Here is a 27,236-nt window from a genome sequence, read left to right as displayed (position 1 = left end):
TTAGCCAAGTTGTTCTTAATTAATATTTGTTTCTCCAAATGCAAAAAAACTGGTTACTGAAAGTGCCTTCACACCTCACCTGGGCTCAGAGCTCTACAAACGACACTTTCTCATGACAGAACCGTTCCTAGGGAAAGATCTGTTACAGTCCTTCCCGAGGCCGAGCCACTGTGCCCGGGACGCGCCATCCGGCGTGCAGAGAGCGTCCACACGTATCTGAACGGGCCTGTGCGGGACGGGTGTGATTTCAGGACTCCCAGCTGGTCGTAGAAGCCTACAAGTCGGGGTTCGAGCCCCCCGGCGACATCGACTTTGAGGATTTCGCTCAGCCCATGAAGCGCACAGTGTCGGACAACAGCCTCTCCAACCCCAGGGGCGAGGTCAAGGTGGAGCTCAAGTTCGGCGGCAAGTCCAAGGGGAAGCTGTGGCCGTTCATCAAGAGAAACAAGGTACTGGCGGCCGGCGCCCCGTGCGACCCGAGCTGGTAAAGCGCAGGTTCGGGCTCTGCCTTTCAGTGTAAAAAATGAAACAAAGTAGGATTCTGAGCCCGTAGCTCAGGAGGCAAACACGGAGCTAGTGCGGTTTCCTTTTAAAACGGTGTTCTCTGTGGTGGTGGTGCGTTTGCCGTGGCCATCTGTCCGCCTCCAGGTGCACTGTCACTGTCCTGTCACCCACACTAACCGACCCCCGCCTCGCCATCTGCCGTCACGCCTGGGCCGCTGGCTGGGAGAAGGGCCGGGCGCGGGACCCCGCCAGCGTCTCTGGGCCTGTCACTGAGCTCGTTCCCGGGGCTAACCGCTCGGCTTCGGACTCACGCTAACGCTCGGATCCATGAACATTCTCCGTTTCCTTCTCATAGCGTGACGCGTAGGTGCATGACGTCATTAACCCGGGCGCAAAGGCCCCCGATCGAGGCAACGCTACCGCTGACCCCTTAGAATAGTCACCCTTGCGTTTGACAAAACTGTCCCACCCGCTGCTTTCACGGCCCCGGCGGTGGGGGGTCTCCGGGCCCCCCCCCCCCCCGCCGAGCCACGTGAGGCCAGGCGGTTTCAGAGCCCTTCTGGCCGCCGGCTTAGGGTAACGGGTTCGAGCTGCAGCTTGCATGCGGAAGTCTTGTCGCGGGCTGCTTGTCAGGCATCTCTTGCTGTCCTGTTGCATCACATCCTGAAGTCCCCTCTCTCCTCCTGTCCCTCCCTGTGACACGTGTCCTCCCATGTTTTGTTTTGGACCATGGCCTAAATATTTAATCGTCTGTTTGACTTGCCTTTTGGATCGCAAATATTATTTGATGCTTATTTCTGTTTTGTGTTTTTTTATCTTCCTGTTTCTGATGTTCACTGTCACCGCTCCATCTCTCACACGTAGCTTGTGTCCCTTTTAACGTCCCCCCGTCAGCCTCCCCCTCCCCCTCCCGCCTCCGCCTCACCCTCTGCTGTTCCCAACGGCCCCCAGTCTCCCAAGCAGCAAAAGGAACCCCTCTCCCATCGCTTCAACGAGTTCATGACCTCCAAACCCAAAATCCACTGCTTCAGGAGCCTAAAGCGTGGGGTAAGTTCTGCTCGATCCCGTCTCTCTGGCGCGTGCGCTGCGGGTGCATGGTTTGTGCGCACAAGTTGTTTTGTCTGTGAATGAGCCCGCGGTGTTCTCCCACGACGTGGAACAGGCAGGACCCGAGAGTCGGGCGACAGAGAGGAAGGAAGCCGGGTGGCCCACAGGTCCCCGCCTTCAGCCCATCCCAGAAGGACTTTTCTCCATTTCCCTTTGGAACATCCAAGTCGTTAATATTTTACCTTAAAAAAAAAAAAAAAAAAAAAGGAGACTTAGAATCCGTTTCTAAAGTGAGCTCCCTGTGAGATGTGGAATTACAAGTCGCTGTGCAGGCAGAATAGGGCTGCTTCGTAATTACTGAGACGGCCTGAGTGAGGTGGGGATGCTCTCCTGAGCCGCGCCCCCGGGTTCGAAGGGGAGGTGCTGATAAAAATCCTGGTGGTGTATCTGACTGGAGGAGGCCCGATGCAGTGTTTCTCTCTATTTATTTATTGTTTTTTAATATATCTTTATGGGTTTCAGAGAGAGAGGGAGGGAGAGAGAGAGAAAAACATCAATGATGAGAGTCATGGATCGGCTGCCTCCTGCTCACCCCCTGCTGGGGATCGAGCCCACAACCCAGGCCTGTGCCCTGACCGGGAATCGGACCCGGATCCTGGGTCGACGCTCAATGGCTGAGCCACACCGGCCGGGCCAGTATTTCTCTTTAAACGGTGAAGTAACAACAGCTGCTGACATTTATCGAGTGTTTATTACCTGCCAGGCTGTTCTACGCCCGATGTTACTGTTTTCAACCACCCTGGGAACCAAGCTGCTCGGGTTCCTATTTTACTGAAAAATAAGAGAACTGAGGTGTAAAAAGATAAAGGGAGGAAGGCGGACCCCCAGGAGTCCCTGTTCACAGTCTGGGACCCTGTGGCGGCCACGTCGAGAGGGAATCTCTGAACGCGGGGACTGGCTGCAGGTGCTGCGCCTCAGGCGGGCTGTCGTGACCCCGGCTGCGTGCGCTAAGCCCCAGTGACCCAGAGTCGGTCGCAGTTTGAAGGATTGTCACGGAGCCATGGGTGCGTCTGGCCCGGGCTGCCCCGGCGCTGTGGGATGGAGTGACGGGCGGGGGTGTCGAGAGCAAGCGGGCGGAGTCGCAGCGCATCCGGGAAGGGCCCCCCCAGTCCCGGCCTGGGGGGCAGCTGTCGTGGGGTGCTCTCACACAGACAGAAGTCCCACTTTTCCCTCCTCCTGTGTGAAAGAAAAGTGAATGTGTGATAGGTAACTAAGCTGCTCCCCTTTAAAATAAGGGACAGAGACCCCTCCCTTTGTATGCAGAGGCCCTGGAATGGAGCTCAGGGTTTTATGTAAAAAACACAGTTGGTGGAACCATCTTGTTTTAGGTCGCCCGGCACGTCGGGCTAAGGATGGGAAGTCGGATGTCCTGGAGATTTGGGGACAGCACCGTTAGGGGTCAGAGGTCAGCTTTACCAGCGGAGGCTGGGTCTGCCGAGCCCAGCAGCTGGACCTCGAGAGTGCGGGCTTCCGGCGCCCAGCCGCCCCACCCGCTCACCGAGGAGTTTCCCACGTCCTGCCAGGGTGTTGTCACTGCGCCGCAGTGTTTTACGCCCAGCATAAGTCAGTTGGCCCATCTCTGCCCCTCTGAGACCTTCGCGGGGCCTCGGCTCCCGTAGGTACAGTAGGTACCTCTGCGCGGTCTCTGGACTCCGGGCGACGCCGTTGGCGATGGCGGGCCCGTCGCCTCTGGAGCCTTTGCTTCCCCTCTGGGCATCAGTCTGCCGGCCGCCGGCGGTTTCTGCGCCTGTCACTCGGCCCTCACTCAACGTTTAGAAGACCAGGGAATGGCCGTGAGCAGTGAGCCAGGAAAAAGGTGGCGAGGGAAAGCATAACACTTAAAAACTAAACACGGTGCGGGGAGAGACTGGTTAATTTGATGATTTAAAGGACCCCTCCCCATCTTTGTTTTGTTTTTTAACCATAATTAGCAAAATGCCTTTTATTTCTTTCCCCCCTCAATTCTATGTTCAGCAAACCTCTGTTAAAAAATGTCCTGAACGGTGAGTGTGTTTTCTTTCACACGCACACAAATACACACTAAGAATGTCAGTGAAGAAATAGAAACATATTCGTGTTTCTCTTATGTTAGTCGGGTCAGATCTGATGTCCCTTCAGGAAGAAGCAGCACAGAAAAAAGAAAAAGGGAAAAAAGATAAAGGAAATACATCGTAGAAGTGAGGATAGGAAATTAAAAAAAAACAACAAAAAACCTGAAGTTTGGGGAAACAAATTTGATGTTATAGCCATTTCAAAGCAGAAGGTGCACGGCTCTGGGGGCCCGTGGCTAAAACGACACGGCCCTTGCTGCTCTGATGCGAAGGCTGTCGGCCAGAGGGAGGCGAAGTGTCCGAGGAGCAGAACAGACCCGTGATTTTCAATGTGTCTTTTAACTTCCCGCGTTTGCAGCTTTCAGGTGCAGATTTGAATAATTTGTTTCTGTTACCAGAACGTATCAGTCTTGTGCAAACACGTCTTAGCTGATTTTGTTTCTAAACAATGAAACAGGATACGATGTTTCTTGCTGTAAGTCAGCGGCAAGAAAGTTTCGTCTCATGGAACAAAACGAAGACGGGCGCCGCCCGAGCGCGGTCTGTTGTTTCGCCCTCTCCTGGGCGTACGGTACGTTCTCAGTGCCGTCTGCGAAGTGGAACTTGATCGCCCCCCCCCCCCCCCCATTTGTTGGATGTTACAGTCTTAAGGTTACTTCCGCTTTATTGACTGTCTCTTGTCCTCTTGCTGGTTATTGGCAGACTCGGCCTCTCTGCTTTCACAGAGAACTCACCAGGAGGACGCTAGGGACAGCCACGTATGCATTTGAAGCTAGGGACTATGTTGTAAGTTCGCCGTGGCGGCAGGTCACGCAGCCACGGCACAGGCACTAACCCCACTGACGCCACCGAGACTGGGGACCCAGGCGCACTCGTTACGCTGCCACCGGGAAATGGCATCCCCGATTGAGAGACCCCGACACGGGGCGCGGGCGGGGGGCGGGGGCTCCTTGTACAAACTCAACCCCGAGCCATTTCACCCGGGAAACTTGCCTGGCAAAGGGATCCGAACTTCCCAGTAACAATCTAACTTCCTAAAAATGTCAGTAAGCGGAGCTTGGTTTTTCCCCCTTTCCACTGGCGGTGATGCCACCTGAGAAGATGTCCCTGGGTTGGTTTTGACGGCAGAACTTCTCCTATAAAACGCAGCCGCAGAGCGTGGTCACAGGAGGGTGACACTCTTACAGGTGGCCGTGGTGTGGCACGGTCACCCGCATCCACACCTGCAACCGGTGATCCCTAAGGGGGTTACCCCATAAAGCTTGGAGCACCCCCAAAATCCATGAAGCGTGCACAGGGTCGCAGAGGAGTGGAGTGACGTGGCCCTTACATGCACTGCCCAGATGTTTATTTCGCTGTCCCCTTTCTTTGTACTGAGTTTAGTACCTGTGGCTGCCCAGTGACACGTGGATGCACTACCTCTATGTCCCCTCGTGTGCTCTCAACACGTGTGGCTCCCCGGGCTCCATAATTGTTGCCTGAAGCTGACAGATTTTCAGTTTTCCGGGGGTCTCGCAATGCACGGTACCCAGCCTCTAAAACACCCTCTTAGCAGAGGGGTCGGTTTCTAGCTGGAAATGATCTAACTGGCTGGCTTACAACCTGAGACGGAGAAGCAGGTCACAGTGGGTAAAAGGAGCGATACAGTGATGGTGGGAAACGGGACGGGTCCCAGCGCTTGCTGCTCTATCTCTGTCGGGATTTATCTCGATCCTAACGACTTACTATTGTTGTTACGAAGTGGTACTATTCCTATGCTGCCCGTTGGGATGCTAAGGTCCTGTGTTTTAGAATGCTTGGGACAGAATATGTAACTTTAATATTTTTAGAAAAAAAAATTTATTTTAGTTTTTATTGATTTCAGAGAGAAAAGGAGAGGGAGAGAGAGAAACATCAACGATGAGAGTCACTGATCGGCTGCCTCCTGCGCGCCCCCGACTGGGGATCGAGCCTGCAACCCGGGCATGTGCCCCGCCCGGGAATCGAACCCCGATCTCCTGGATTCTGGGTCGCTGCTCTACCGCTGAGCCACACTGGCCGGGCTCTTTTCCTAATTTTGAGATACTGTTTGGGGTCCAGTCATCCCTACATCTTTGCTACCCTTGAGGCCCAGCTGGATGGCAGCTGCTGGCTCCTGACAACGGTCATGGAAGCCCCAGCGAGGAGAGGCCCTTGGCCATCTATTTCCCAAGCTAACTGGCAAGAGCAGCTACCCCTGTTAATTCCCCAGGTGCCACGTCACCCCTTGGGCAGGGCTCAGAGGCGATGGAGGACCCCTCCCTGCCGCGGTGCGGGCGGAGCTGTGCGCTGCTGCTCAGGCGGCGACACATTGTCCGGCCTCCGCCTGGCGCCAGGGGCTCCCGGGCTCCCCAGGCGGTTTCTCAGGGCAGCTCGCGGGCCTTGGTTTCCTGCTCTGCGGCCTAAGAGTTTGCCTCCGAGCCTTTAAGGAAGGCCAGAGTTCCTATTTATCAGGTTCCCTGCCCGTAGAAATACCGCCTGCCTGTTGTGGGAGCGATTGCCTGCCGGGCTCTTTCAGTCTGTAGTAAGTTTGGTGCACAAAAGACTGTGATGATTATTTTTGTCTTTTTAAAAAATGTTTTCATTGATTTCAGAGAGAGGAAGGGAGAGGGGGAGAGAGAAACATCAGTGATGAGAGGCATTGACCGGCTGCCCTGCACGCCCCGACTGGGGAGCGAGCCCCACGGGGCATGTGCCTCGACCGGGAGTCAAGCTGTGACCTCCTGGTTCGTAGGCCGACGCTCAACCACTGAGCCACGCCGGCCGGGCTGTTTTTGACTTTTCTAATCGTTACATGTTACCAACTGCAGACTTATTTTCGTTTCTCTCTGGGCCGGTGGGGACCGTACAGAACTGTGAGCAGAAGCCCCTTTCCTGTCTAGTCTTTGCTTTGGTGACAGGGCAGCTGGAGGAGGGTTTGGTGGGGACCAGCCCCCGTGTGAGCCTGCACAGATCCGCTCCGGGCCACTTTCACGGAGCTCCCGGTGAATTTGTGTGATGTTAACGGGGTGGAGCTGACCGAGTTCCTCTCCTTCTGATGTGTTTTCTCTCTCTCTCTTTCCCCTGTTCCCCCCGAATCTGTACACGAAGCTTTCTCTCAAGCTGGTAAGCACGACGCTCCCGCATGCCCTGGGTCCGACGGGGTCCCTGCGTGTGTCCCGCGCGGCCCGCCCCACGCGAGCTGCCTGCGCCTCCAGCCGCTGGCCTGGGTTTCTCACCCTCCGTCAGCCTTGGAGCTGAGAAAATTAACGCTTTGCTCACGGTTTCGGTTTTGGTGTTTTGGTTTTTGTTTTATTTACTACTGGAGCCTTAAAATGAGCTTTATTTAAATATTAATATTAAGTCATGGGGACTTTATTCATTGGACCATTTAGAGTAAAAGTAAATTTAACCATCTGGGAAGATGCTCCTCCCAGAGAGCCAGAGCCCACGGCAAACGCGGGCGCCCGAGGGCCTGCAGGGGCCACGCCAGCCTCCGCGCGGGTCGCAGGCAGCCGCGAGGGCGGGAGCCCTGAATCTCCAAGGTGCTGCTTAAATGGCTCGGTGCCTTGTGCTTAGCTGATTCTAGAAACCGCAACATAAAAGGGAAAAAATATAGATATATATACATATATATATGTATCGTACATATATATATATAGTAAAATAAAATCACAAGATGAGTCACGGACAGTGAACAGAGCCTCCTGACTCCCCCACTGACCGACTTAAGTGTTCAGTGCTGTTTCCCCTTAATTGTGAAGCCCCAGTAAGCAAACTAACCGTTACACGTACGAAAAGAAAACCTTCACCAGCGTAGCCCGTAACTGGGCCTCGGGCATGTGTGAGTTCCCGGGTTATGTTCTCAAACATCCCAGCGGAGACATCCCGACGTCACGGACGGCGACAGACGGACAGCCCGGCGGGGAACACGGCGAGCGCCCCCCCTGCCGCGGGTACCGGGGCTGCGTGTTCGCAGCTGTGCCCGCGCTCACGCGTGTGCGGGCGCAGATCCTCCCACGCAGACGCGGAGCTTCTCCGGCCCGGGCTCAGTGTTTGGCGACTGACCCAACCCTAAAGAAAATGGGTATTTTCATTAAGTGAAACATCCCCTAGACTGAGGTAAAAGTCTGGAGACGCGCCCTTGCTTGAGGACGTGAGGAAAGGTCCAGCTGCTCCGGGCAGCGGGCTCCTGGGCAGGACGATCGGGAGGCGCCTCTCGGGCGCCAGGGGTCCTTCCCGCTTCCTTTGTGCCTTCGCTGAGGCTCCCAGCGGGTCATGCTGCTGGGCAGTCTTCCTGGTCTGAGACAGACACCGTGTTACCAACCTGCCCCTAAACTGTCGCTTTAGCCCGGGGTGGGGACGTCTGGCCCCCGAGAGCCTTTGGTCTGGGCCCGCCAAGGCCTCGAAACTCAGTAAACCTGGGAGCTGTTTCGCAGCTGACTTTCAAGTTGGTCATTTTGTACAGCCCTCGAGTGACGTTGTGAATATCCAAGTGGCCCCCGGCGGAACGAAGGTTCCCCAGCCCCGCCCGTGACGTTGCTTTGAGCTAGTAGAGGCCTGAGGCCTCCAGACGTGGCTGGGGGGTCGGGGTGCGAGTCTCGGGGAGCAGCTCCTCACTCTGCAGCTTGGGGCAGTTGCTCGGGAGCCAGCGTTCGATTCCAGAAGCTGTAAGACAGGAGCCTCCTGGAGCCACCGCCACTTAAAGTACAAACGTGTGCGTGACCCGCCTTCCAGGGCCAGGGCCACCCGGTCCTCTGTACCCCGGGGTGCTCCAGAGACGGCAGAGCGTGTCCCCTGACCCGGAGCTGTGAGTAGAAATTCCTTCGGGCAAAACGAACCGCAGGTCAGGCAGGGATCCCAGCTTCCGAGGGCTGATTGGAGAGAATGGCCGGTTAAGGTGGCTCCCCGGAAGCCCTGCGTTTCCTTGGATCTAGAAGGAGCTCTTAGCCTGAACCTCCCCCGGCAACGGGAAGCTTGTTGGAGCCAGTTACGAGATTCGTTTTTAAATGACAGCACGGAAGTGTAGGCGAGCTGTGGAGGGACCCTGGTCGGTCCGTGAGACTCACTCCTGAGCCCCTGGGAAGAATTCATCGATTTATTATGAAAGTCCCAGGCACAGTGTGTTTGGGGTTTTTTGGTCAGGTTTTATTTGTGGGTATGAAGCGCAGGGTGTTTTGCTCACACACTTCTCTGCAGCTGTTCTTGCCCATGCAAATGTCACACCTGTTCAGTCTAGACCTGTGTCCCCAGTAGGGTTCCACTCACCCCATGGGGCTGGCTAAGTCCTGGCTGATTAAAATTAAATAAAACTTTAACATTCAGGGCCACAGTTGTACTGGCCACTCTCCCCGTGCTCAGTAGCCAGGTGCAGCTGCTGGGGGCGGTGCAGACATGGGCCCACCCATGGCCGCAGGGCGTCCCTCCAGACCCGGGCTCACGGATATCAGTGACCTCACACTGACCGCCTGGAGGTTCCCTGACTGCTGGCGCAGTGGACCTCGCACTGTGCCTTGTCGCATTCCAGCCCTGAGGACAGGACAGGCCCGAACCCCGGCTCCAGAGCCAAGTCTCGGCTCTAGAGCACACGCTGATCGTTCTACGAAAACTTGGCCCATGAATAAGCCATTGAGCTTCAGGTGATGGAACCGTGCATTTGGAAAGCACACCATCCGGGCTTCAAGTATCAGAACATATTGTTATATGGGGGAGGGAAAAAAGTCTGATTTGTTTAATGTTAGAGATTAGTTTGCTTCGTTCTAATTTTAGAGGCAAATTGAATTTCCTTGGTTTGGCGTTAGGGAATAGCTACCCCTGTCCTGCTTTCACTCACACATTATTTGTGCACACACACGTGCACACTCACACGCACACACGCTCACACGTGCTCATGCACGCACACCTTATTTCTTCCCATGTATGCACACACACTCACGTGCTCACTCACGCACACACGCATGCACACAGCTGCGAGAACATCAGCCTCTGCGTGTCCCTGCTGCTGACCTCTGCTGGGTCACACGCCTCCCACACCGCCTGGTGTTTGACCATCAGCAGCCTTGGAACGTCAGTCACCAGCCCCTGTGGCAGCCGCTCAGGGGACCCCACCTGACTTGGCAGTGACGTTCCCGGGGTCCCTCCCTTCCCGCCCTCTCCCCAAGCCCAGCCTTTGTTTCACTGGTTCCAAAGTAAAGCCTCTGGTCTGAATTCCCTGGCTTTTCCCTGGGCAGGGAATGAGCCACTTTCCTTCTGGAAGGGGCCTCGTTTAAGTGGAAGCCCTTCTGGGCCCCCCCCCCCCGAGCTCCTAGCAAGCGGACGTGTGAGTCCAGACGCTCGCCGTGGCGTTTCCACTTGGAGCGCAGGGGGGACAGCAGCTGTTTTGAAAGGGAATCGAGGTCTCAGCATCTGCTTTTGATGGACTGAGAGCAGCTGGGCTCGCTCCCCACATGGCGGGAAGCTAATGGGGGGGGGGCATCCTGTACGAATGTTCTGAGATTACCCTGGAGATGCCCAAAGAGTGTGCAGACTTTCAGGGCAGCGGGCAGAGCGCAGGGGGAGGGGAAGGTCTGTGTTTCAAATGCTCTCTTCACCCACCCTCTCTGAGGAGCTCCATGTCCCTTCTGTCACTTCGCGGGATGGAAACCAAGGGCCTCGGCCTGTGTGGAGGGACGGAAGGAATACTTAGACGGGGTCACGGGACGGGGGACGGGACGGGATGGAGAGCAGCCCATGGGGCGCTCGGCGCTGTTTTACGTGGGGAAAATCTGAACTCAGAGCCGCCTAGGGCCTTGGTGTGGCAGCGACTGCAGAGTGCGGGCTCTGTCTCAGACTCTGCCCCTTGCTCCGGCGCGGAGTCAGCAGTATTCCTTCCTCGCCTCCCGCAGCCTCGCTCCTGCCCCCGGGACGCGGGGGCTTGGGGCCTAGTCTGCATGCACTGACCTGCTGGGCCGGGCCCTGGGAGAGGGCTGGGTGTTTCGGGGCGGCCTCGCCCCTGCTGTCCGGGCCTCCCCCCTGCAGGCCGCCTCCCGGCTGTTCTCCAGGAGCCCCCAAGGCCTTTCCCGGCTCATTTCTGTTTTCGTCCGCAGGGCGGGGCGCCGGAGGATTTCAGCAACCTGCCACCGGAGCAGAGAAGAAAAAAGCTCCAACAGAAAGTCGATGAATTAAATAAAGACATTCAGAAGGAGACGGATCAAAGGTAGAGGGGCCGACAGTCCCTGGGAAGTGCGCCTCGGGCTGGGGGATCCAGGCGCTGACCTGGGCCAAGGGAAGGGCTCGCGGCAGCCGGGCTCTCGGGCGGCCTGCAGCGCTGACCACGACGGGCTGGGAGATCTCGCGTCAGTCGGTTCTGTTCTGAGCCTGGGGAGCAGAATACACAGGAGTATCTTTCCCCATAGTGCGTAGGTGAGCGGTTTTGTACCAGTGAGGACGAAAGAGTGGCCTGGTCCCGCCCTCTCCCCGCACCCACATCCCAGCTCTGGGATCAGTCACCATCAGTCTCCCCTTCTGCTTGCCCGCCCGGGCTGCTTCCCTTTGTATAGAGTGCGGTGCCGGTGACCAGAAAACAAATCAGCATCTTACACGCACACCCCGCCCTTAGCAGCGTCAGCCGGCCCTGCTCTGGGGAAGGGGTGCCCCGCCCCCGCCCCCGCCCCAGGGGCTCTCGTTTCCTGAGCTGCTCCTAGGGATGGTGCGGTGGGTGGCGCAAGGGGGGGGGGTGATCTCTCTCTCCCTTTATCCGTCCCTCCCTGCTTTTATAACTGTCACGCTTCCCCATCACTTAGAGGGTACTTGCTAATGGTCCGGACTGATTGAAAGCCCTTTTGCTAATGTTCTCACTGAGCACATCGGGTGAGTCGTTCCTCTAGTTGAGGTTTGAACTTGGGCTTGTCTAAGAGGTAACTTCAGGCTTTGTGCTCCATAGAGGCCCATGTGCCGACTCCACGTGCGTTTGGTTGTGTTGAAGCTGGGTTAAAATGTGGTTGTGCTGGAAACAAAGTTGCTAGATCCCTGCACAGGGGACGCCGCCTTCACCCTTCTGCCTCTGTTAAGGCGGCTCCTGAGAAACATTGTTGCACGTAAGAGACAGTGGCAGGCGTCTGACTAGCGTTGTCCCACTTCTGTATCAGAATTTACTTCCTGAAATGAACATTTTTGTCTTTGTACTTTTTCCTCACATGTGGGACGGGATACAGAGGGTTTATGAATATATAAACCTAATCAGACCTCTTGCTGCTTAATAAGTGAGCAGCTATATTTTGTACAGGAGGGAGAAGTGAGGACCCAAGTGTCTGAAATGACATTTTATAGGGTGATGACAGGCTCCCCTTGTCCAACACCGTGGAGCAAAGCTTCTCTGTCACTTGGCCGTGGGACCTGGTTAACCTCCCAGCCCCACCGGAGCCCGTGACGGTGGGAAGGCCAGTCCCGCCCAGCTGTCCCTCCATGACCGTCCGCTGAGTATTTACTGTGCCCAAGGAAAGGGCCGGGGCCTGAGGGTAAAGCAGTGAGCAAAACATAAGCACTCTGCTCTCGTGCAGCTCACACAGTGTGCAGAATAAATGACTGTGAGCAGAGAGGACATTATTTGGAAATGGTTTTGTTGGTTTTTTTTTTTTTAAATTTATCTTTATTGTTGCAAGTATTACAGAAGTCCCCTTTTTTCCTCCATCGACCCCCTCCATCCAGCACCCAGCCCCCCTCCCCCAGAAATGTTTTTTTAATAGTCAACCCGAAAAGGCAAGGCAGGAGAGGAAAAATACGTAGAGCGGGCAGGACAGATCAAAAGCACAGATTTGGATGGTGGATGTGAAAGACCAGGTGCCCCAGGCACCCCGGATTCAGATCTGACCCCCCTTGTGCTACTGCGCACTTCAGACGAGCACCTTAGCCCCTTGGGACTCAGTTTTCTCATCTTTAAAAGGGAGTTAGCGTGAGGATTAAACGTGTCAGTGTTTGCACGGTGCTGAGAACAATGCCAGGCACGTAAGTGTTTGTAAAATAAAACGAATCAATATGGTAAATGTAGAGGCTGTACGGTTCCAATTAAAAGAGGCTTTCAGGCTGGACACGAACCCCAGATCACCTGTACGTCTACGAAAGATGCATCTAACGCGTCACGTATAGCAAGTGTGGGCGTTAAAGAATGGAAAATGCATACGGCGCAAATGCCAACCGCGAGAAACTGGCCTGGCGACTGACTTCCAGCGCCCCCAGGCTGCTCAGCTCAACAGGCCCATCGTAACCAGTCATTCAAATAAAGGGTTCAGTTCGCCAAGAAGATACAAAATTTTAAGTCTGCAGGACCATCGTAGCTGAGGACAGTAGGGAGATCCACCCCGAGAAGGCAGCTGAAGTTTTAGTGTCGGTCTCTGGGCTATGCAGGCCTGGGAGCAGCGCCCCTGAAGAGACGGTTTAGAGGGAGCTGCCCCCGTGCTCCCCTCCCTCCCCCGCTCGGCGCCAGGCCTCCCAGTCACATGGTTCCCAGGGTCATCGGGGAACGTGACTGGCGGTGACACTAACCCTTCCCGCCTTCTGCTCCTGTTTCTCAGAGAGGCCATCACGAAAATGAAGGACGTTTACCTGAAAAACCCTCAGATGGGAGACCCCGCCAGTCTGGACCACAAGTTGATGGAAGTCGGCCAAAACATAGAAAAGCTGCGACTCGAGGCCCAGAAGTTTGAGGTATGGCAAGGCTGTTGCTGCGGGGGACGGGGGGAGGAAGCGGAAGGGACCGGCGTCGCGGGCCACCTGCGGTCACAGAGCGCTCAGCATTTCCCACTGGGAGGGTGCCGCCGGGAACGCCGGGGTCACGGGCTGTGGTGGAAGGAAACAGTCATCCCACGAGGCCTGCTTCCACCACTTCCTGTTCAGCCCTGGCCCGTGTGGCTCAGTGGTCCGAGCTTCGGACAAGGACCAAGGGGCCGCCGGTTCAATTCCCGGCCCAGGGCACATCCCGGGTCGCCGGGTCGATCTCCAGCCCCTTGGGGCTCGAGCAGGAGGCAGCCCATCGATGTGTCTCCCTCACGTAGATGTTTCTCTCTCTCCCCCTCCCACTCTCTCTGGCAGGCAATGGAAAAAATATCCTCAGGCGAGGATTTTTTTTTTAAAAAGCACTTCCTATTTTAATCATGTCCCTTCAAACTGGCACTGTTGAAAGTCGCATTTGTTTGGATGCAGTGTTGTGTTTTCATTTAAGTGTGTGACTTAAGTTGTGCTATAGGACATCTCTCACTGGCGAAGTGTAATTGGGAATGTATCGGCTATCGCTCAGAGACCCTAAAGCACGTTGCACTGAGAGATGCCGCTCCTTCCGAGGACCCAGTATCAGAAGGTTATAGGCGTGAGCCGGGGCCACATCAGCTGGCTGCCTCCCGCATGCGCCCCGACGGGGGAGGGGGCCAAATCCCAGCCCAGGCCCGTGCCCTGGACCCTTCGGCGCTCCAAGGACTGAGCCGCACGGGCCAGGGCTGATCATTTGTGTGCTTTTGCCTTGTCAACAATGTAACTAGTTCAAATGTTACTAAAGGTAACTTTATCTACTTCCATGTCCTATGTACCAGTCTCCTCTATTTTGCCTTTTGGTCCATATAATTTACCCTCCTAAAAAACAGAAAAGGGAAGTGTGGCTTTCAGACTGAGTCACTGCTCCAGTGCGGCAGTGCCTCCTGCTTCCCAGTGTGACCTCCCGGTCACGGAGGCTTGGGAACCAGAGGAAGTAGAAGTGACTTATCCCAAGTCATCAGCTGCTTCAAGTCGGAGAGTTCGGCGCAGTCTGGTGCTCCTCCTGCCCCCTGGGAGCAGCCGCCTGAATAGCCCGCTTCCCCTTCTCCAGCTCGGGAGGGGGCTGCAGAAACACTGTCCCCACCCCCACCCCAGGGCCCCTCTGCAGTCAGCTTCCGTGGCCAAGAGCAGCCCGAATCGGGGGCTCCAGACTCGGGGGTGGTCCTCAGCGGGTCTCTCGTGGTTTTGTTTGCAGGCCTGGCTGGCAGAGGTGGAGGGCAGGCTCCCGGCTCGCGGCGAGCAGTCCCGCAGGCAGAGCGGCCTGTACGACGCCCAGGCCACCCCGACGGTCAACAGCTGTGCGCAGGCCCGGGAGAGGTACAGTATCCGCGCAGCCCTGCCCTGGGGGGGGGGGGGGGCTCCGCTCTGCCTCTTGGTCCTGGAATCTGGAAAGCAGCCCAGGGCACAGACACCCACGCGTCTGTGCCGATGGGCCTGTGGGTTCCCCGGCGCCCGTGTCTCCTCCCCATGGAGCACAGGGTGGTCTGAGACGGTCTCAGTCCGGCGCCTTGCTCGTGGGCGAGTCGGGGTCCTCCGGGGTCGGTTGCTATAGTTGCCGTGTGTTTTCCTGTCTTGAGCAGCCCGGATGGCAGTTACACGGAGGAGCAGAGCCAGGAGAGTGAGGTGAGGGTGCTGGCCGCGGACTTCGACGACGAGTTTGAGGACGAGGAGCCGCTGCCCGCCATCGGGACCTGCAGAGCTCTGTACACTTTCGACGGTAACGCCTCCCGCCGGCCGGCTGCCCCCTTCCCCTGGGCCGTCTGGGCCACCTGCTCCCTCTGTGCCTGGCCTTGCTTTTATTTTACAGCCTCCCAGGTCTTTCTCTCACTCCCCTCTGTTCTGCTGATAGTGTTTACTGTTATTATCACTAGCCCATGGCTGCTATTTTCGGTCATCGCGCTTAATTGCAGGGGACTGTGGTTATTTCACACACTCGTTCAACATCTGTAGAGCTCCTGTCTGGAAAAGACCCCGAAGGGGGGGATGCGGGGAGTGGGTGCAGTGTCCACCCCCAGAGAAGCAAAGTGGACAGTGGGGGGGGGGGCGGCAGCCTGGCGGCAGGCACAGGAGGTCCCCGCACGCCCCCACGGGAGGCCAGTGGCAGAGGCGTGGGGCCCGTGGGGCTGAGTTCCCGCCTCCCCTCAGGACGCCTGCTCCCCGTTTGCCCAGAAACCTGACCTGTCCCGACGCTGTTTCCAGGTCAGAACGAAGGGACCATTTCGGTGACCGAAGGCGAAACGCTGTCCGTCATAGAGGAAGACCGAGGCGACGGGTGGACCCGCATCCGCCGGCGCGAGGACGAAGAGGGCTACGTCCCCACCTCCTACGTCGAAGTCTATCTGGACAAAAATGCCAAAGGTGCTAAGACTTACATTTAATACAGCTTTAAAAAAACAAACTCTTTAAAACCAGTTGGAGGTGCTTCTCCCCTCAGCTGTGACCACCACAGGCGGCGCCTCAAAGCCTGGCGGAGAGCACGCGGTGCCCTCCCCGCGGCCCGCGTGGCCAGCGGGGCCCACCGAGGCTCCTGGTCTGGTTCTGACTGTTGTCGAGTTTTGCTTGCTGGTGACATTTTGTGTGGGAAGCTGCCAGCCACCACCCTACCACTGTGTCATTTGAAACCTGATAAACTCTTCTGGCAGCGCCTGTAGATCACAACAAAACCGCTTCCGTCCAGCTTCCAATCGATATTTCCCAGTCTCAAAGTCCACGCGCCGCCCGGGGGCAGCGGGCTTCAGCTCTCACGTGTGCGCCAGCGTCTGCCACGAGTTAAACCACCGCAGACGCTCACATCCTGTGACTTAGGGAGCTCAGCTGCGCCAGTTGGTTCAGTTTTGTAGCTACGCTCTTTGCAGGAAGCCATAAGTAAAAGCTCCCCCTTCTTTCTTTTTTTCTTTATTTTCAATACGCTTTTATTGATTTCAGAGAGAGGAAGGGAGAGGGAGAGGGAGAGAGAAACATCAATGAGGAGAGTCACTGATCGGCTGCCTCCTGCACATTCCCCCCTCTGGGGATGGAGCCCGCGACCCAGGCATGTGCCCCGACCAGGAATCGAACCCTGACCTCCTGGTTCATAGGTCAACACTCGACCGCTGAACCACACTGGCCGGGCGAAGCTCCCCCTTCTTGAGTAAAAGTGGCAAGTAGAAGATTCTTTCATGGGTACCAAAGTGTGTGGTTTTTACCTAAACCTGGTTGAGGTCACTGTTAGCGCTCCGAGATGATCCTAGTGTGTCCATTTGATCCCAAACGACCAGCTGAAGTGTGTCCCCGGACAGTTGAAAGAGTCCATCAGCTTTGCCAGTGCCGTTTGGACGAACGTCTGTTAAAACAGCATCTCGCTCCCTTCTGTCCGGTGGGAGGCTTTGTGGCGAGTGGAGCCGTGGTCAGCGGACCCTCCCCCAGCGGGGCTGCACCCACACAGCCACGGACCCCAGCACGTTGCTTCCCAAAGGGGGGGTTTAAAACGACAGCAGCAGCAGCACCTGGAAGCCCCCAAGTGTGAACTGACTGAAAAGCCCTTTCAGAATTGCTAGCTGGCTTCACTTCGTTAACTGTAGCCAGAATCAAATACAATGTTTCACCATCTTCCAAGGAAACTGGGTCACACGGGGATCTGCATTCTGAAGTCGGCAGGGCGGGTGGTGGGACTGTCAGGTGCACAGGCGGGTTCCAGGCCCGGGGTTCGCGCCCATTTCCAGCATCTGCCCTGAGATCTCGGGGAACAGCTACCAGTGGGTCAGAATGGAGGTGTCGGGCTGAGATTCCCTGTTTGGCTTTGAAAGTCATTCACCTCTTTCCTACTTTTACACGGGAAATTAGCTCCTTGCCTGACACTGTGGGTGCCAACAGCGCCCTGGGGCCCCCGCGGGAGGCCTGGGCGCTTGTTGATTCCGGCAGAAAGTTTGCTGTCATCCCTCGCAACGGCCCCCAAGATGGGATTCAGTCTCCTTTCGTTCGTGACAGCCTGGATTTTGAAAACGCTTTTTATTTTTAAATATAGAATCTCAGAAACTTGCAGAGAGATCGGGTCCCCTTCGCCCAGTGTCCTCCCGGTGCTTCCATCTAACACAATCAAATAGTGTCTCACGGGCAGGAAGCTGAGGGTCAGCCTGATTTTTTTTAAACAGGGTTTTGTAATTCAAATTTCTTCGGAATTATTATTATATCTTTGCTGACGTAATGTCGATAAAGCCACTCAGCCTGAGCCCAGACCTCTCCGGGGATCCGGCCTGTCCTTCTTAAGTCTGGCAGCAAGAAAACCAGCTGCCCCCATGAAGCACAGGGCGGGACTCCGCGAGCGGCAGGAGGTCACAGCTTCAGGCCTGTGACCTCATTTCCAGACCCGGAGCTACTGGAGAGCGCAGACCAGACACTGAAACGTCTTAAAATGGGGCAAGACAACATCGGCCTCTGAAAAGCCCGCCTGGAAGAGTGGGGCCGTCCCTGAAGCCTGTTTTTCTGTTTTGTGTTTCTGTTTTTGTTTTTGTTTTTTGCTTTTCCTTTGGTGTTATGCAAGTCTGGTTCAGAAAATATATCGGCAGGTTTTCCAGGGCGGTGTGGGTGCAGAAATTATGATTATTAAAGGTTCCTACAGGCCGTGAATTAATGTAATATTGGCTCAATGGTGATATATTGTAGTTTGTTTTTTTAATTTGTTTTTTTATTAATTTTAACGCTAAACAGCACCATTTCCAAGTGTATACACACTGTGATTATAACGGCCCAAGTTTTAAAGGTGGGCAATGCTAGTTGCTGGTTTAGTAGTAAAAGCTCTGCGACACAAGAGAATAAAGAGCTGCATCCCCGGCTTCGAAGGGCGCGTCCGTGCACCTCCCGCTAGGATGTGTTGTAGCTGCAGTTCCCAGAGAGCGGAATTTCCCTTTCCTCCCAGAGGATACTTTGTCTTCTTCCCAAGCTATCTGCTCAGACCAAAGCAGCCAGGTCTCAGCTTGTTTCACCAAGTTTTCTCCCTTTATTTTGGAGCCTCCCTTCCAGGTTCCCAATGTGCATGGAGAAGCCCCTCCCTCCCATGTTCACAACTCTGCCCACCTCCCCCCACACCCACCGGGCACCCACACTGCCCGCCACACCCCCACCCGGGCACCCACACTGCCTGCCCCACCCCCACCTGGGCAGCCACACTGCCTGCCCCACCCCCACCTGGGCACCCACACTGCCCGCCACACCCCCACCCGGGCACCCACACTGCCTGCCCCACCCCCACCTGGGCACCCACATTGCCTGCCCCACCCCCACTCCGGCACCCACCCCGGCCACCACCCCTCCTGTCTGTGGTCTCGCCCATGCCCTTGAGCATGTGCGGCGTCTGTGATGTGACTCTTTAAAAATTGCCAAAATATTTAGACTAGAAGAAGCCCCAGTGTGTCGGCTGGATCGTGACTCTGCTCGCTCGGTGTTGCTCTCGGAGCTGCTTTCTGTGGCGTGTGCCCGCGGGCCCCCGTCTGTACCTGCTGCAGTTTGAAGACTGAAAGGGTCACTTGAATGCGCTGTTTTAACGTGTCACTCTTTTATGTTTGTTTTGCTGGAGATCCCGCGGCCTAATGACCTTTTTGTTTTTGTAACCGCCGGGGAGCCAGAGGACGGCTTCTCCGTAGCTAGGGCCCTGCCGGCTGCTCCGCTTGCGTTTATTCTAGACACTCGGGTTCGAGTAAGTTTTGTTTAAATACGGCCAATGTGACTCTCTCTCTCGCTTCTTACCCTGGAAGGGAAGACTGCCTGGCACCTCTCAGCTGTACCCTGAACCTGCCTCTAATAAACGTCGCATTTTTCTCAGTGTTGTCCCGTGATGTGTCACCTTTCTGAGAAAATGACTGTGCGTTTCCAGTAGTTAACTCCTCTGTCTTCGGTAACGGGGGATTTCCTAGCCGAGCGCTTTTTAAAAACCGCCCTTTCCCCCCTTACCTGACGACACCCGTTCCTGCCCTGCGTGCACCCAAGGGCTTCAGGGGTCTGTCTCTGGTCTCTCTTTCCTCCCCACCCACCGTGAGATGAACTTTCACTGTTCATTGGGAGTAAACATTGGATGACAAGCTTTCCTATGGCCTAAGACTACATGTGGTGGCTGAAGGGCCGGCAGAGCCACCCCCAGTTCCCGGCTCCTCTCTGGGAAGCTGGTCGCCCTTCTCTCAACATTCAACTTATTAGAAAGATGACTGGGTGGGTGGGGCCGCCTCCCCAGGGGCGGGCGTCTCCAAGGGAAGGTCCGGGATGAACAGTGAAAGTCCCTGACCCACGGTGCCCGGTGGTAACCACCCGCTGCCCCCAGGGCGGAGCAACCTGCCGAGCAGCAGGGGGCCCGCCGGCCGGCCGGCCTCCTCGCTGACTGTGTTCCTCTCTGTTTGTGTTGTAGATCCCTAAAGGCGGCTAAGGAGCCGAGCCTGGAGCCTTCCCCGGAGGAACCCTCCGTCGCCTGTGGTCTCCTTGCCTCCACAGGCCTGAACCTGCCCTGTGAACCTGCCCCCGGGCTGGGCTGGAGCGTGGCCCTGGTAATCGCGACCCGAGGGGACCCCCATACCGCTCGGCTGCCTGCCTTTGCTTTCTTTCCACAGCATGCTCCTCCTGGCCCAGCTCCGCCCATGGCCCCGTCGGCCACCTCCTGGGGGCAGGGCTGTCTGTCCCATCTGGGGCGTCACCCCATGCAGGACCATGGAAGGCAGCTGGACATGGGCTCCCTCCTCCCCCGGCCCCTGCCTTGGCCCTCAGTCCTCCTGGCCGCTCCTGGCCCGTCCACGGTTCACGCTGTGCCTTTTGTGAAAACCTTGCCCCTGGTCTCCCGGGGACACTGACAGAATCTGGACCAGAGCGCACCAGGGGGACTGAGCGCCGAGTGGCACTGATGTGGTCCCGCATCCTTTACGTTAGAGAAGACTCATCTATCCCCAAGTCCATGGGCCACCCAGTGGGCCTTTTCTGATGACAGGTCGTCACGTCGTACTGAGCATTGGCTCTTGCAACATTTCGCAGCTAAGAATGTCAGTGGTGGCCACGGGGGCACACGCACACATGCGCGTACACACACACGTGCATACACATGCACACGCACACAGGCACACACACGTATGCACACATTTTTGTTTGGGGCGCTGCCTTCAGCACCCAGAAAGGTCCACCCTAGAAGTCAGATTCCCTGCTCTCTCGCTGTGTCCGCCTCTCCCCGGGTCCAGGGCCGTCGCCCCGTGAGAGCTGAGCTGTGGCACTTGGTGAGCGAGCGAGCGTGCGTCTCACCTCTGCATTAGCTCCTTATAAAGTGAAAAATCCCCTTTCCTCAAGTTCCAAGATTTGCATCTTAGGATTTTAGTGCTTCTGTCACCAAAGACCCTGAGCTCCTGCCCTTCGGGTGACCCCGTGGCTCCAGCTTCGCCATTTGTCACCGGCTCTGCGGGCGACACGGGCAGAATGAACCAGGCTTGCTTTCCGAGCTGCGTTTCCTTCCTCCTGGGCCTCCGAGGGAAACGTGAGGCCGTGCAGCCTGTGCCCACTCAGGCCCCAGAGCTGCGGAGCTGCTTTTCGGTGCAGAAAAGTCAGGAGAAGTCACTGGCTGTGAGTGGCTGAGAGTCTCTGCAAACAAGACGCCACCGGAGGCCGAGGGTGAAACCGGGCCTTGCCTTCTTGTTGGGCTCCTGGTGGCCAGGTGGCCTCCACCCTCCTCAGCTCTTCCCGATGTTGATGAGCCCGAGACAAGGAAGTTCCAGGAGCTGGAGGGTCAGGGCAGGAACCGCAGGGCCTGGGGTTGGGCCTGTGCTGGGTGGTGGGCAGATGGCTCCTCTCAGCGCTCCCGGTTGACCGCACACCACCCTCCGGCGGCTCATCAACTCGGGGCCAGACCATGAGCGAGCGGACCCCCCGGGGGGAGCGGGGGGCGAGGAAGTGGCTTCAGGTTTAGGGCGAGCGAGGGAGAGCCTGGCCCTCTCTTTCTCGCTGTTCCCCAGAAGTGGGGCCAGGCCCAGGGGCTCAAACCACCTGCCCAGGGCCTTGCAGCTGGGGAGTCTCCGGGGTGCTACCTGGCAAGCAGCTTCCATGCCCCTCGGCGGGCAGCCCAGGGTAGCAGAAATCAGTCTCGGGAGCGGGCGGGTTTGGCAGGTGGCATTGAAGCCAGGATGCCCAGGTGAGAAGGGTCAGGGCCTCACCTGCGTCCCTGCAGACCCGCAGGTGCGTGGGTAACATGGGCAGGCGGGCAGTCCCAGCGGCTCCACCGTGGGCAGGGTGACCTGGTCTCTCCGGGATCTTCTGAACGTCACCAGGTCCAGCTGCCCACTCCCCAGGCTACAAAGATGTGACGGTTCTGAAAATCCGATCTGAGCGTCAGTGATGCATGTGCGCTGCGTCTTCTAATGGGTCAGGATAAATGGGTTTCTTGCAACACAGGGGGAGAGGTAGGAGCTGCAGTGATTAGTTCTTCTAACGTCTGTTAAACTCAGTATAGATTATGCTTGTGTCCTCCCGTGTCCCCTGCGCCCGTTTTCCCTCCCGTGCCACCTGCATCCAAACGAGAATGGACCACGAGCGCTTCTCAGCCTTAACCCGGGTCTGCCCCTCTGCCTGGGCGGGCGGCCGGCGCTGTGCCGGCCCAGCCGGGCTCGTCGGAGGAAACAAGTTATTACACGACAGGTGAGATGTGCCGCTCGCCCTGGGACTCCTGCTGGGACCTCGTCCGTCACCGAGGAGCCGACCACGTCGCGTGGGGACGCGGAGCGCCCCGCCCCCTGGCACCGCCCCCCTGGCACCGCCGCCCGCCTCCCCCCCCACCAGGATAGTGCTGTGTCCTGAGAACCGCGGGTTTTTAAAGAGCCCGCCCCGAACAGGACGTGAGACGGGAGAGGGGGCTTGTCACTGGCCCGGTTCCCCTTTGCGGGGTGGGGCCTGGACCGCCGTGACGGGATCCTCTGGGTTTTTATCACACCCGTCCAGAGGTTCTCAGGGTGCCACCCTCCCGAGTCAGACACACCCGCAGCCTGACTCCGGCCCGAGCACCGGGGCCTCGGATGCCCTCTGGTAACCTCTGTGATCACAGAAGAAAGTTTGCTGAACAAGGAAAGGTCGTGTGGATACTGAGGATCGCTCCGGAGACGCCGGGTTCAGGCTCCTTCCTGGCGTCTGTCATTAGAAGCTCCCTTAGCAAGCGGCCCGCGGCTGTCGGGCACCTTCTGTTCCGGTCTGTGTGTGTGGCACTAGCTGGGAGCCGTGGGGCATCCGGCGGCCTCGGCACCGTCGGGCCCCGGAACTGCCGCTTGTCTGCCGAGGTGGAATTGAAACAAATGGGGCGTCTGTGGGAGGCTCCCGCTGACCTTGTAACTACATGTTAACCCCCTCGATGTCAATAAAACTCTCCCTCTGGCAGGGTCTCGCGGAGCGTTCTGTTGCACAGAGGGGACCCGGGTCGCAGAAGCCGACGAGTCCCTGGGGCCGGGCCGGCCGACCGTGGGCTGCACCTGAGTGACCTGGGACGCGTCACGTCCCCCGGCACTCGGGGCGGGGCTGGCACCCCTGCGGCCCCCAGCACCGCCCGCGGGGAAGCTCTCAGAGGCTCGGGGGCTGCAACCCGGGTAGATTCAGGCCAGGGGGTGGGGGAGGCTTCTGAGGACCAGGAAGTTTTTCTTGGACAAACCCAGCTGGCGGCCGCTCTAGGTTTTCGGGGACCCCGCTGTGGGAGGTGGGGAGCGTTTTGTTGGCACCTGGGCCACAGGCTCCCAAGCCCACCCTCGGGTAGCTCGGCTGGATAACCCCTGGTTCCTGTGAGCTGCAGACAGGGTGCAGCTCTAAAGCGTGGGCCCCCCACCTGCCCGCCCCTGGGGCTGTGCGCTGGGAGGCCCTGTTTCCACGCCCAGCACTGAGACTCTCACCCGGGCCTCGGGGGAAGCACAGCTGGCTGGTGTCCACACCTCTGTTTTCTGAGGGTCCTCAGAGCAGCCAGCGGGCAGAGACGTCCTGCTCATGCCAAGTGTGGACTCAGCTGCTGAGGGTGGGCGGTGAGGCCAGCGGCCTGGGCCTCCGCCCAGAGCCATGGCTCCCAGGAAGAGACGGTGACGGGAACCAGGCCGCTCGGTTATCACTTTTTTTTTTTTAATGTTTTTATTGATTTCAGAGAGAGGAAGGGAGAGGGAGGGAGAAACATCGATGAGAGAGAGCCGTTGATGGGCTGCCTCCTGCAGGCCCCCGACGAGGGACGGAGCCCGCGGCCTGGGCCTGGGCCCTGACCGGGAATGAACCCTGACCTTTTGGTTCCTGGGTCAACACAACCACTGAGCCAGGCCGGCCGGCCGACGCTGTCACCCCTCGTCTAGCTGTCACCCCGCAGGCCAGTCGAGGAAGACTGTCTCAGCGTGTCCCTTCTGGGCCCTGTCCTGTTTGGGGAATGGACGGTGTCAGGGGTGAGATGGTTCCCGTCTCCCTTAGACCCGTCCTTCCCTGGGGGACCTGGCAGGGCCGGGAGCTTGGGGGCACCCGTCCCCACTCTCTGGGCCTCAGTGTCCGGGTTGTGGGTGAAGACCTCACGGCCTTGGGGAGCTGCTGTGGGAGCTGGAGGCCTTCGGGAGCCTAGGTGGTCCGCTCTGACTCGGGCTCCTCCTGGGCCCCGTGAGGGCGTCCGTGTGTCTCATACGCGGAGGTTCCTGGTCTGAGACACCCCATGGCTGCCTGCACGGCCCATCTTTATGACCTACTTGGGGCAAGCATTCGGGGGCTGGCACCGCTCCCTGCCAGGCGTCTGAACTTTCTGGTGACTCACTTCTGTCCCTCTGGGGCTGGAAGCAGGTGGCAGCCACCCAGAGCCCAGGATTCGTTTTCTGCTTGACTCAGAGGCGCGGACCCGGCAGACCTGTCGGTCAGGCTCCCCTGGTAGGTCTGGGAAGCTCCTGCGGGCGCGGCCGGCCTCTCCTCCCGCCCCGCCCGCCGCACCCGGGCCTGCCGGCGCTCAGGGGCGGTGGCGCCCCCTGGTGTAAGAGGAGTCAGTGCCCCGAGAGAGCGGCGTCCCCCCGGGGTGACCAGGGAGGAAGTGGAACTGGGCAGGGACGGGTCAGGCGTGCCCCCCATTCCCATCACAGCGAGGGCTCTGGGGCTGTGCGATCGGCGGGGGAGGCGGCAGGGCTAACGGCAGGTGTCGCTCGGGACTGACGTCCGTGGGTCCTGAGCAGCGACCCGCGGCCCTGGCCTCCGCCCATCCTGCCGAGAGGAGGCCTCCCCTCCCCTCTGACCGCCGCTCAGCTTTTCCGGGAAGGGGAGGCCCTGAGCTGCGTCGCCAAAGCCCCCGAGACCTGGGGTTTAAGCGAGGAGGCTGCAGGCTGGCACCCAGTGGCCACTTAGTGTGTCAGGAGCCTTCTCTGCAGGTGCCGCCCCTCAGGCCCTGAAGTGAAGCCCGTCTGCCTCTGTTCGGCCGCCGTGATGAGCGGCCTTTGCTTCAACGGCCTCCCATTAGCTAGGCTATCGCTGGGACCAGAGGCACCTAGAAAGCAGGGACCGAGGCCCCACGTGCCGTCGTCCTCAGAGCGGAGGGGCCAAAAGCTTGGGGAGGAAACACAGGGGTTTCCTCCTCCTCCTCCTACGGGCCCCCAGAAGCGAAGATGGGGCCCGGGCGGGGGCGGGGGCGGGGGCGGGGGTGAGGGCGGGAGGAGTCTCCGGGTCGGGCACCAGGCCCAGTCCCCAGGTCCGGCTCCAGACACCCCTCAGCTGGCTGGCGTCATCCAAGGACGGGGACCCCTCCCGACCGGCCCTGGGCAGCTTTCCTGAGCGTTCTCTGTGCAAAGCGGCCCCTTTCCCGGCGTTTCCCCAGGGCGCCCGGGCTCTTGCTGGAGGGGCAGAGGGATGGAGCCCGAGCCGAGGCTCCACTCCGGCCCCAGCGGCTCCCTGGGGCCCCAGCGGCGCCGCGTGAGGCTGCAGGATGCTTTGCGTTTGCTCAAACCGGGCGGGCGGGAGGCTGCGCCTTGCGGGTGCCTTCCTGATGTAGGTTTGCGGACAGGCGGCAGGTACGCGGGGCGGCCGGCCCACAGACGCCCGCCTGCAGGGGAGCCCGGCCCCGCCCCGCCCTGTCCCTGTCCCGGATGCAGGGACCGTGCGGGGGAGAGAGACCGGAGGCCCGGCGCCCGCGCTTCCTGTCTCCGCCCAGCCTGCAAGGTGAACCGCAGGCTCCGGCCCGTCCTCAGAGTCCAGCACCTAGTTTGGCTGAGCCACTTAGACACGTGGTATTGTAAGGCCGACTGGCCCCTGTCTTCCTGACCTTCCTGTAGAAAACGAACTGTCTCTAAACTCCCCGAACCACTCGGTCCCCAGGGCGGTTCCAGCCTCACGCCCGCGTTTGCCTTGCTGACTGGCTGCCTCCAGCCAGATCCCGCCCGGCGGCCGGCCGGCTGCTTTTCCCACCCGGCTAGTCCTGCCCCGTCGGCAAGGTGCTTAAGATTAAATTAACGTAAGTGCCGACACAGTTGACTCGCGGCCGGTCAGCAGGGGTGAACCGAGCCGAGCGCAGGCGCAGCTGGGACTCCGCGCACGTGCTCAGGCGCGAGCGGGCCGAGGACACGCTCGGACACACGTGTGGGAAACTGAGGACGGGCGGGGCTTCGAGCGCAGCGGCGGGCGAGCCGGGTTCTCTGGGCCCGCCGGGTGCCCCGGGCGGCGCTGGCTCTGCTCTGACGTCCTGCGTGAGAGGTTCCCGCGCCCTCAAGTCTCACAGGGTCTCACAGGTGAATGTTCCAAGTCAACATAAAAATCTCAGTCTCCTCTCCCCGGCTGGCACGGCCGGCCTGGCTGTCGGGGAGCCCCCAGTGCGGGCGCCGGGGGCCGGGACAGTGGCGCCTGCCTGGCGGCACCGAGTCTGCGCCGTGGTGGCAGGAGGGGCCCTGCCTGGGGACACACTGGCCTGTCCCCCGCACCCCGGCCGCCCGCCCACCCCACTGGGGCCAGGCTGGTTCTAGAACAGGCCGCCCAGTGTTTAAAGCGGCTCCGCCTGCTCCTGCCGCCCTCGGGTGCCCCCCGGTGCCAGCGCCACGAAAGCCCCTCCCGTGTGGGGTCGTTTGTAAGGCCCGTTGCCAGGGATGCTCCCTCCTCCCCGGGCGAGCCCAGGCTTCCCTCCAGTGACAGACGACACCGAGGGCCGCGGGGACACGGAGGGGTTTATTGGACCATCCGGACACAGCCCAGACGGGCAGTGTGGGCGAGACTCCAGCCCGCAGGGAGCCTCCCGGTCACGCAGGGCGGAGGCGCCCGCAGGCCCCACGGTGGGATCACCACGGAGCAGCAGCATTCAGCAGATGGGGGTCAAGGTCATGAGGTCCCAGTGGCCGGTTGGCAGTCCCCGGGCACCTCAGCAGGACGGTCCCCTCCCCGATCCCGGGAGAACCCGGTCGCAGACCCGAGCGCAGGGCAGGAGCGGGGGCTCTGCCAGCACCGCCTGCTGGCGCGGAGACCGAGGGCCGCAGCATCTGGGGGCGTTGATCCCAGGACCCCCCCCATTCACTTTGGCCCTGGCGAGGGGAGCCTCTGGCCCAGCTGCTCCCAAGGGCTCGGTGCCACCGGGAGCTGTGCCCGTGGTCCCGGGGCCCAGCAGCGGCCTCACTCAGCCTCCAGGCCCCACGCGCCAGCTGCCCCTGGGCCGCGCCCGGGGCCCGGGTGCCGTGCGGGGAGGACTCCAGCTCCAGGAGCAGCAGGTGGCAGCGACGTGAGGTATTTCTGTGTCGTCGGCTCCCTGGGGACAGGTCACAGCCGCTCGGGGGCCAGCAGCCTCCACGCCCTCCCCCGCTCGAGTCCCGTCTCAAACGAGTCCTTCGCCGCAGGGAAACCAGAGAG

General features: G+C 58.9%; 1 protein-coding gene across 11 annotated transcripts in view; it reads left to right on the top strand.

The window, feature by feature from the left end:
• Positions 1 to 22,797, top strand: part of FNBP1 (formin binding protein 1) — a 92,039-nt gene extending 69,242 nt beyond the window's left edge. For 3 of the 11 annotated variants that reach the window (XM_081151471.1, XM_081151463.1, XM_081151462.1), the window contains 7 exons: positions 252 to 449; positions 1,369 to 1,551; positions 10,745 to 10,854; positions 13,208 to 13,340; positions 14,635 to 14,756; positions 15,017 to 15,156; positions 15,639 to 19,235. In XM_081151471.1, the coding sequence (XP_081007597.1) occupies positions 252 to 449; positions 1,369 to 1,551; positions 10,745 to 10,854; positions 13,208 to 13,340; positions 14,635 to 14,756; positions 15,017 to 15,156; positions 15,639 to 15,817 (1,065 nt within the window). In that variant the 3' untranslated portion in view covers positions 15,818 to 19,235. Of the gene's footprint in view, positions 1 to 251; positions 450 to 1,368; positions 1,552 to 10,744; positions 10,855 to 13,207; positions 13,341 to 14,634; positions 14,757 to 15,016; positions 15,157 to 15,638; positions 19,236 to 19,812 lie in introns of those variants that run through there. The other 8 variants (XR_013999859.1, XM_081151467.1, XM_081151466.1 and 5 more) reach the window with 8 other exon arrangements.
• Positions 22,798 to 27,236: the final 4,439 nt, after the last annotated feature.

The sequence above is a fragment of the Miniopterus schreibersii genome, assembly GCF_964146895.1.
Source record: "Miniopterus schreibersii genome assembly, chromosome: 11".
Classification (NCBI taxonomy): Eukaryota; Metazoa; Chordata; class Mammalia; order Chiroptera; family Miniopteridae; genus Miniopterus; species Miniopterus schreibersii.
Note: the sequence above shows the minus strand (reverse complement) of the source record. Positions and strands in the feature narration are given on the sequence as shown.